At 28.2% G+C, this 11,318-nt stretch overlaps 1 protein-coding gene across 2 annotated transcripts in view; it reads right to left on the bottom strand.

The window, feature by feature from the left end:
• Positions 1 to 5,980, bottom strand: part of LOC113372581 (probable salivary secreted peptide) — a 47,673-nt gene extending 41,693 nt beyond the window's left edge. Inside the window, exons 1-2 of one of the 2 annotated variants that reach the window (XM_026612928.1) lie at positions 5,641 to 5,980; positions 4,495 to 4,785 (exon numbers count right to left, since the gene is read on the bottom strand). In XM_026612928.1, the coding sequence (XP_026468713.1) occupies positions 4,607 to 4,785; positions 5,641 to 5,923 (462 nt within the window). In that variant the 5' untranslated portion in view covers positions 5,924 to 5,980 and the 3' untranslated portion in view covers positions 4,495 to 4,606. Of the gene's footprint in view, positions 1 to 4,494; positions 4,786 to 5,640 lie in introns of those variants that run through there. The other variant, XM_026612930.1, reaches the window with a different exon arrangement.
• Between the last annotated feature and the right edge of the window lie 5,338 nt (positions 5,981 to 11,318).

An 11,318-nucleotide genomic window follows, 5' to 3' on the forward strand; every position in this document is an offset into this window, starting at 1 on the left:
TAATTTCTATTAGCAAAATCCTGAATCATTTACAATTTGATACCATCAACATTATTGATTTTTTTTAATTCAAGGAGTGTGCAAAGATCGAAATTGAAAGCAGATCATTGTAGTTTCTGGACTGGATATGGCAAAACATTCCAACAAAGTTTCAATAATTTCTGCCAAATGGCTAAATATATTGGAAGTCAATAATAGAATAAATTATTTTTTTGACTTGCCAATTTGTCCATTCAGATCAGCGACTTTTCATCAATTTTCAAGCATCATCATCATCCTGCAAACGGAATTAGGTACGATTTGACACAGTAATTTTATATAAATTCAAGCGATTTTGCAAAAGTTGATTTTCAAAACAGGGCATCACTTTTGGGAATTTAAGTTGCCTTTTTACCTCTAAAATTATGAAGCAAAATCCTACCAAAAAATTCAAATTGGTTGTCCGTCTTTCAACAAACGCCAAACTACTCAATCTGTCAAAAAAGGTAATGTATTGAAATTTAAATTAGTTAAGTAAATATAATCTTGACCCAATAATTTAACTTTTATTGATTTTGTAACTTTTTTAAAGTTTGGGATGCTTTACCATTCTGACATGTCCGGTTAACATCCAAATTACTACGGTGTTTAGAAAGGTATAAACTAGCATTGTCCATCTCCAGGGGGTGTTTTGTTGTACTGATTTCACCGTATTACATTTTCAATGTTGTAACAACTAAAATACAATGAAAGCACCGAAATTACAAGCAATAAAAATTACTTGTTACCTAACAATTGTTCCGGTTTGTCGCTTATTATCCAAGTTCCGTATTATACAATTGCTGATATTTTAACAACTTTGCACATGCTGTTACACATTATCTATTTATCTACCAATTCTTTTAAAATCGGCACTCGTATAGCTTGCAATAGATTCTCCGTTTTACAAAGTTCAGATTTTGATTTGTTGAAAGTTGCCGAAGTACATAAATAAATGTGCAATGTGCACTTCTGCATGTTGTCAAATGCAACTGCGGTTACTTCTGGAAATGTCTAATTTTTCAATGAAATTAGAGCAACTAATGTCCTTGAAGTATAGAATTTTTTAAATTCTTTTTTCTTTTTCACCAGTGATGATTTTATTATTTTGTTATTTTTTTTAAGATCCAAAATAGCCCTCTAAGTGTGAATTAAAACTTTTAAGCTTGAAATATGCTATTTTGCTAATCACAATAGAAATTTTGTATTCTGCCAAACTTATTAAAAAAAAAATCTAGTTGGTATATTATAGATTGAATGATAAAATTTTGTTCCTATGAGCCCGAATATAGTTATTGGCACTAATATTCGAGAGTTTGAAAACTCATAGTCAATTGTGAATAAAAATAGAAGACTCCTTCAATCCTAATCATGTTAATGCTACTCCATTCCTAATTACTAAAATGCTACTCCAATCCTAATTATTTTTATTAATATGTCTATGAACTATTTTTTTTTATAAATTTACACTATTTTAAATCCGAGTTAAATAAGCCCTGTAAATATAAATCAATATACCTATGAAATATTTCCATGTAACTTTCAATAAACATGACCAATAATAATTTTTCAATTGCAACAATTGGTTATTACTATCTATTATCGAATCGTAATTATGGTAAAATTGTGAGAATATTTATGTCAAGCATTTTTATTTATCAACATTCATTATTACAAATAATTTATAATTGTAGGTGAATCGATTTAATATTCTTCATCGAAAGCCGCAAATGATCTCTTCCGCCGTTTAATTGTGGCTTTAATTAATTTGTTTCCGTTCATTAACTCATGCAGGTATAAATATTTAAGGCTTAGTTTACAAATCAGAAGATGATCACCTACACTAAAATAAAAAAAATCATGTTTCATGTTTCTGGGTCGAAGAATCTATTATATATAACTAGAATTAGTAACTATTTCTATTTGCTAGGGAGAATTTATTAATTGGTATTCATTTGTTGTGTACATGGAATAAAAATAAACATAGTTAATTAACCTACGTTGTAAGTAGTTTGTATTTTGGAACTATTCTGCAAAAACAGGATTTTTTTATTCATATTTAAATTACTATCTGTCTTATAATCAAAAAACATTCAGTAATTAATCTGAGACTTTACATAGCTATAATATTTTTAGAGAATTACTCATTGGTAAGTTTTCTAATTTATGAAAATGTGTACTAAGTTCCATGTATAAAAACGCAATATGATTATTATATATGAAATCTAAAATTTGGAAATCAAATTATTAATAGAGCGTTTGAAAACATTTTTATTTTTCGACTACATAAGACAGTAAATCAACACATTTATACTTAATATTACACTGAAAATAAACCAATCCGATTTTTTTTGTGATTTAGTTATGAGTTTAACGTAACAACTTCTTAACTAGATTATTAGTATTTTAAGTCAGCAGGGTTATTTTAAGTCTTCTGATAGATATACAAAATTTCTTGTGAAATGAAATACGTTTATCTATGCTGAGGCCTTTCTATCATTTAAAAATTGCTTTATTATTGATAAACACACTGCAATAATTACCTATGTGGTAATTACTGGTAACCTTAAAGTAAAATTCTTAAAATAAATACTATAATTTGAAGAACCTATAAGATTTATATATGTGCCTGCATAAAAGCAAATGTCTATAATAAATATTTTCTGTACTAATTAGTCAATTCACATTTTATTAATCTAATATTGTGTATATGTTTATAGGCAGTACTTTATTTATTTTTATTATTTTTGACTGTGTTCATTAATACCTTTTTAAGTCAATTTCGTGATATGTATATTTCCCTTTTGTGAACTAAATGGTCCTTTAACTAAATGTCTCATTTGTGTTTCTTATCGCCCGAGATAAATATATGGACCACACACATTTCAATCGGCGTATATTTCTTATAGCTTATACCGTTATTTGATATCCTTCTACCTAATAAAATGCATTCAAATAAGAACTGAGAACTAATTATTACCTAAACGATTCGGAAAGAACAACCAAAAATTCCGCACACGCATGCTAATGACTTCGCACGTCTAGACATCGGGATTAATTAATGATAGATTATTGATAAAACCAAACTGTAGGTAAAATAATTAATGGATCTAGGTGTAAATGGCATTTAGACCTAAGGCAAGTTGCAGAATTTACCGATATGTATAAATAATCTATTCGATCAATAGACCAGTAGGCCAGTGGTCCAAGTGGTCCACTGGTTTACTTTTGTTCCTGCCTACCTGTCTACCTATTTACCTGCATAACCGTTAACCAGTCCATTCGTTTACCTGTCTACTCGTTTACCTGTTCACTTATTTACCTGTCCACTCGTTTACCTGTCCACTCGTTTACCTGTCCACTCGTTTACCTGTCCACTCTTTTACCTGTCTACTCTTTTACCTGTCTACTCTTTTACCTGTATACTCTTTTACTTGTCTACTCTTTTACCTGTCTACTCTTTTACCTGTCTACTCTTTCACATGTCTACTCTTTTACCTGTCTACTCTTTTACCTGTCCACCCGTTTACCTGTCTACTATTTTACCTGTCTACTATTTTACCTGTCTACTATTTTACCTGTCTACTATTTTACCTGTCTACTCTTTTACCTGTCCACCCGTTTACCAGTCCACCCGTTTATCTGTCCACCCGTTCACCTGCCCCCCGTTTACCTGTCCACGAGTTCATCTGTGTATCTATATTTTTACAAGTATATAATTCAATAATAATGATTTTTAATTATCGTGCAAAACCACGAGATGTAAAATTTTCTTCTCTACAACTCCGAAATCGCCAGACTTACTTTTGCAAAAATGTAATCAATTGTTCATTCCGACATATAAATTTTATTAGCAATTTTACAATTTTAGCAGTTTTACAATTTTAGCAGTACAGTACCCGTTAACATCAGCAATTAGCAAAAAACAACTAATCATACATATAAAAAAAATATTTTAACTTTTAAGTGAGTCGCACATATTCAAATAACAGCAAGTCTCAACTTCATTAATCCTGACATGAAATCCATTATTTAGATAGACTTGATAACGTTTGAAATTGCTCTAATTAATCTACGTAAAGATGTTTTTAATTATCACTGCTGGCTGTATTTTAATACATTCGTGGATTTTTTTGCACTGCTGTCGATACTTTAATGAATCGAATTATTTCACAACTATTGAATATAATTCGAAGTTGGTAATAAAATTATTTATGTACCACAAAAATCTGTTCTAATTTACTTAGAGATACAAAATGTATTATAGCAGTCGATGACTGAATTTAATTATATATTATTTATTAGACTATTTATCAGAAGCATAGCAATAGTTCTAGGTTCATCATTTCTCGGAATATAATTTATCTCATTTATTAAAAAATTTAGCATGCCCAGATCCTAACCATCCTGCCATTGGTGTTGCAATATGTACTAAATTTTATAAAATCATTATAATTCATAAACAATTGTAAATGAATGCAGTAGATAACCTTTATTTATGGATGCATAGATAGATGTGTGCCATATTTAAAATACTATTGTATATTTAATATATTTTCTATAATAACATTTTTATTAAATCTCTAATCTAATATCCCCAAATTTCAACTAAGAAGTTAAATCCTTTGCCAGTCTGAGAAGATAAGAGTAAAGTTACATTTTTCCAGCCAACTCCACCATTGACAAGAGTGGCATAGCCTCCTTGGCCATTTACATATTGGTCTAGGGCACGGACACAGCTGATTGTACGATTATTTCTTGAACCCACTGTAAAAATAATTTAATTTAAAATATTTATTAAATATTTTCCAAAATAATAGTTATAAAATACATATCAAGTAAAAAAAAACTTTACTGATAGATATAAATTATTACAAAATGCGGTAGATCTTTGTAAAGTATTGTCTCAGTTCAATTTGAATACTTTAATAAACGACTAATATTTGATATTTTTTGAACATTATTAAATATCTAAAACATAACTTCAAATTAACATTAAATACACTTTTTTCATCTAATGTTGGATATTATAGAATATGTTTTATTTTCTATAAATATATTTATCGTGATATACTAGTACTTTGTATTGCAATGTCACCTTATAGTCTAACCAAAAAAACGATTTCAATATAAATGAAGGATAATAATTTAAATTAAATGTAATATTAATGATAAACTCTCGATGAAGGTTTTTCTATTTCGAAAGCTGTAATGGTCATTTGGACAAAAGTTGGTCTAGATCTAAGTCATTATTATCATAAACTACTACAAACACAATGTTTTGAGTTTTGAACAAATTATTTAGTGTTTTAAAATGTAATTCGTAAAATTGTAATAAAATCATTTAATTCCTGTTTTGCTTTTAAAAATTAATCCATGGTATAGTTATGGGAACTGTAGATATGAAATTATCATTTTTATAAAAAAATATTATTAGGTTACCGATCACTAAATTCGAAATCAGCACAAGCTACAAGCATAATTCATTAATGTATTCAAAGGTACAAAAAAATATTTTAATTTTACTAGATTTTTTTAGGAATCTGTAGTGATCAAATTTTTTCCTTAACGAGGTTTTACCAAACATAATGTGATTTTTATTAATTACAAATTTTCTCATACCTGGTGGAAATGACACCTCTCTAGTAACTTTCCTGAAAAAGCTTCCACTTTTGGATTGGACTTGACGGTACAGCAAAACGTTTCCATAACTAGGATATCCTACTTGAAAGTGATGGCTATTGTTGGTACTTATTGCATTTGGTCCAAAAATCTCAGGCTTATAATATTGGCCCACAGAAGAATATCCTGGCCTGTACTGAGAAAATGCGTAAGGTGGTGGATGGTAATCACAGTTCGCCCATTGGACAATCGAGATGGCCACCAAAAATATTACAGCTTTCATTTTAGTCACTTGGTGAAATATCACGAATTGAAATATTTCAACCTTCGCAAAAGGAGCTTGTGATACAAACTGCGTTGTACAATATCATATGGTCTGTTCTTTATTTATAGAACACATATGCACATCAAAGATAATGATGTTTGCATTCATAATATTTTTTTAAATTTTAAACTTGAACATATTTAATTCTGTAATTAATTAAGTACGTCATATCGCAAATATCGTCGAAAAAAGTGGAATAATTTATAATAGTGCTAGAGTCCTAGGAGTTGACTGGAGAAATCGACTATTTGCTCCTCTTTTTTTTTGACTCTATTTAGTCAAATAATTTAAAGAACAAAACCTTTGTTAATTCGGTCTATTTTATTAAGTTTTTTAATAAAAACACAGTTTTTTTTATTATGTAGATACACCGTGAACAGCAATTATTACCAAATTAATTTTGAAATTAATTCCCATGTTATATTGATTATCTTTATCAACCTTTTAGAATATAATATAATTTATAGCATAATTATTATACTATTATCCAAGATTTTTTTTTAATAGTTACTGAATATTGTCAACGGGAAAAGTAATTTCATATAAGATACAACTTTATAATGAGAGCTTTATAATATCCATTGCAAACTTGCTCTTAAGTTAAGAAATTAGTAAGATTAGTAAGATATATTTAGCATATAGCAAGCAAATTCTGTAATGCTTTGCATCTTTTACCTTTTCAAAGAATTTCATACAATTTTTTATAAAAAGTATTTTATTTTAATTTCTGCATTTAACACAATGACTTGTTTAATACCAGTAGTGCATTGAAAAAAATTACAAGGGACTGCTTTTAAAAATGATTTTTGAAGTAAAACTTCTTTAGGCGCGACTACGGTGAAAATCAATATAAATGCAACGAAAGTCCGTTACGGCAGAACTGTATGTCATTCGCTTTCGATGAATTCATTTCAATACCGGTCGAATGTGATTAGTCGTCGTTTATGTGAATAGAATTCTGTCGTTGTATGCGTTCCGACATGAACAAGGAAATCGGCATAGATAAATAAACATTTTAAAGTCAAATCGTACAAATCTTGATTTAATGAAAAATGCCCGAATCAAAGAAATATTGTATCCTGTTTCTTAAAAATATTGATTAATAAGATTAATAATTAGTAAGTTAATTGATTCAAAATTATTTCTATATTATTCGTAGTTTCTATAAATCTTTGAAGTTATTAAAATAGAAAATATTTTTTAGACAACTCAGATATTACAGCTGTTCAAGGAATATAATTATATCGCCAGCGAAAAAGTAAAAAATAATACAAGCTGTCAATGAATGTATGTTAATTTTAATTCCATGAAGTTCTTCAAACACAATTTCATGATGAGTGAAGTTGCGAAAACAATATTTGTTTAGACGTTGTTTAACATAATCCACTATGAGGACGAATAATATAGAACTTATTAATCAGTAATTACTTCATTTCTCTAATGTCATATTTCAATTACATCATTGTTTTTAAATATTATACATATTTTTAATGCTATTATGAATATATAATTTATAATTTTTCATTATATAAATGTTTATAATGGTTGACACTAATAAATGTGTGCTTCACGAATGTTATCATATTACTGATAAACATTAATCAAAATCGTTGTATGATCAAAAATGCCATCTTGAACAGTAGCTAATCAGTTTTACTTCAATCTCGTGTGTACCTTACTCACACTCTTTTTTTAAAATGAAATATACATTTTCTACAACCCTCAGAATATGAATCCATTGCAGTTCTTATAAGATTTGTGTCTTTTCAACTTCTGAAGTTTCAATTTTCAGAGTCAGCTTACGTGTCTCTGTTTGAAAATTCAAAAAAATGAAGTATACACCAAAAATTGCAGTCATTAGTATTCACTTGAATTCAATAAATATTTAAAAATAAAATTTAAAATAAAATAGTTGCTCGACCCTGACGTTTTATCAATATCATCTACTGTGGAGTAAAAACCTGTAAATGATGTGCAGATTCTTTCTGCTACTGAATTTGATCTTATAAATGATATTATATTCATTAGGATAACTTAAGAAAGTAATTACGGAAAAACGTTAATTTTGCTTTTTTGCTTTTATAGTTCCGGTATCTTCATTTTTAAAATCAAGGTCTAGATTTATTTATTGAAAGTTTATGTTGTAATTTATACATAATAATTTCAATTAAGAATAGTAGGTAATGAATATACCCGTTATAGAGAACGAACGCCTCTTTAATCCGCCATTTTATTTGTGGAATTATTTATAATATAACAATGTAATTATTTCTGGGTTTTGTTTTACTGTTTGCTAAAACAAGAGGATTTCCGTAGAGAATTTTAAAAACATTACTATTTATAGGTTTTGTTAACAATATAAGTGACCCGCATGCACGATTCGATTCGCGAATAATATTTGAGCATATATCACAGAATTTGACATTTTAATACGTGTTATGTTTATTAAAATAACGCCATAAAACATGTGTAAACTTATAAGTGTTGTATTAATATCCTGCTGTGCTTGTAATAAATATATTACATCGAACAAAATCTATCCTCAGACTTATTCGTGGGGTAATAGAAGAGCTAGTAATTTTGTATCAGAACATTGTCGTTGGTAGAATATTAAATTATATCCATGTGTATGATTTTTGCTGGGCGAAATAAAAGTATTACAGTATTCCAATAGGTAGAGAAAATATCAATATTTTTTGTTTCGTCCATAAAGCAACAAAATTTGTTTTCATACAATAATATTCATTTTGTGAATTAAATTTGACTGCTTCGAGTGAAATATAATTTGCTACACATAACTAAACCCATAAATATTGAATAAACTGTTAAATAAATTTAACCACCTTATCAGCAAATTGCTCTACTAATTAATAGAAAAATTATATTGATATTTTCTTACATGGAACCTACATAAAGATTATGTTTACATAAGATTGATTATTCATTTTGTTCATTTTATTTATTTATATACATTTCTATGAAGTGTGAATCAGAAAATAGCAAATACTGTATTATAAATTATATCACATGATCTTAATTATATTCCAAGAAAATACATATATTCGTAGTCTAGAGACTATAATTGTTTCGCAAATTAATGGAACTACTGTTGCAAGAATAAATCTTTTTGATAACTAATAATTTATAATATTATAGAATGATGTTAATCATGTTTTTGATCTACATCGTTAAATGAAAGATTAGTATGCCAATTTCAGATATATAACCTTACTCTCTTGACACAAAAGACAAAAGACTCTTGATACAAAAAGACAAAAGTCTATGAACAAAATCTATTACTCGAGCACAGAAAATCCTTAATGAGTTTCATGTAAACTTGGTAATGAATTTCTACACATAGTAGAAATGATCTTGAATTATTATAACTATTTTTATATAATGTATTACTATTACAAAATGCTTGCAAAAGTATTTATATTATTACCTCGCTCTCTCACAAATACTCTTTTTACCATCTATAGTTGAATATCGGCTCCGACCTTGTATTTTACATACTCTCAATATATTTTTGTATAAATTGAATAGATAATATATTACTCATGCCAGTTACTAAATTATTTCTTTAATTATAATTCCATTAAAACAAGTTGTCAGATTATAATATCTGTACCCCAAGCCTATAGAATAGGCTGTTTTACTTTATTCTGCGTGAATTTATGAATTGTAATTAACCTGTTGTGCTGAGGGTTATATAAATTGTATCTTGATAAAAATTTAAGAGAAAAGTGCAAAGATGGTGAAGGTCACAGTTCTTTGCAATATTTTTTAACCATTATATTAACACGAATGGTTCATAAGTACTTCAGAAAAAATATACTAACATTTTTTGTACTAAGTTTTTGTATAAACTATTCGTTGCAATTATTATTTAGTACTTTTTTTGGTTTAATCCCAAACATATATCACATCTGCTTTTCACACTTAATGCACTAAATATCCAGTAAGATTCTAGTTAGAAACTACTTTATGTTACCGATTATGTTTTGAATCTAACAAGATTTTATTTCTAGTGGTTTTTAATTTATTATTTTGCGTCTTCATTTTATATGTGGGGGTGTATAATTTTAAAATTTGCGGTTTGATTTTTAATCATCAAATTATCCCTCGTTTTCTTGAGAAAGGTGTTTTTGCTAAACTAATATTTGCTCGGGGCGCATTCACCTTCCAATAAATAACAAAAGATCATTCTTCGCATTATAGAGAAATTTATTACTACACCAGGTATTTATTTTGTTCTCATATACTCGCAGATTCATATACTTTAGAATCTTCTAACATTATTTATTAACACGTTAAGCGCCACGTCAGTTATATCGGTCCGACGTTAAGAAGTTTTATATGAATCATGTCAGACATATGTGATTCGGTAGAAGGCCATGTCAATCCCAAATGTCTGAAGTAAATGATACACAGAAGCTTGGTCTATCAGGAACAAAATCTGAAAATTTGAAATGTGAAAACAAACATTTATGGAGAAAAATAATTTTAATTTTGGGCCGAGTCAGTCATGTATGTGTGGCATGAAAAATAGTGTTTTTCCAGGAATTTTAGAAAAAAAAAAATGTTTTGGCACTTTTTCTTGATACATTTTTAACTAAATTATATAAAAAAATTACCATGTTCACAATTTCAAATACATAAATAAAATAAAATATTAATACACTATAGATACTAAATGCAGTAAACAATTCATTAACTTATATAAACGATAATCGTAAACTAACTCTTCTAATTTAAAATTTAAATATAAATTATTATGGAAAATATAAGCAAGCTTGTTTGAACGTAAATACATTGGAAAAATCTTAGAATAAAAAATTTAATAATTTTACTAATTTTACTAATTTTTCAAAGGATTGCTCCCGCCGTGGCCGTGTGCGTCACAGGTGAGTCTTGGCGGGTGATCCTGCACCTGTGTGCCACCCGCGCCCTTTTCACTTGTATTTTGATATAAAAAGATTTATACTCGCTTAAATAATACGTGTTAAATAGAGTGTCTGGCTTTAGGTGCCGTCCGGCGTTACGGGACTTCCCCTAATTGTAAATCTGAATATGCACATGAAAAACATAATATTAAATTTAAACAAATTTTTGGGTATTAATGAATTATATAACATTCAAGTCACAGCCTATTATGTCTGTACAGTATGGAAATCTCATTTCAGGCCAGGCAATGATATTGTTTGCCTTGACAACATTATAGATTTAAGATTTATGAGTAAGTCATATCAGGAAAAACGTTATAAATATTTGGTAAAATTTCGGTAAAATAAATATTTAGAAAGTGACCTAAAAGTGACCAGAAAGTTACGCGGACCATAGAGTGTTAAGC

This window comes from Ctenocephalides felis, unplaced genomic scaffold, assembly GCF_003426905.1.
Source record: "Ctenocephalides felis isolate EL2017-DRISC unplaced genomic scaffold, ASM342690v1 CF-g0.4_SCAFFOLD_01604, whole genome shotgun sequence".
Lineage (NCBI taxonomy): Eukaryota > Metazoa > Arthropoda > Insecta > Siphonaptera > Pulicidae > Ctenocephalides > Ctenocephalides felis.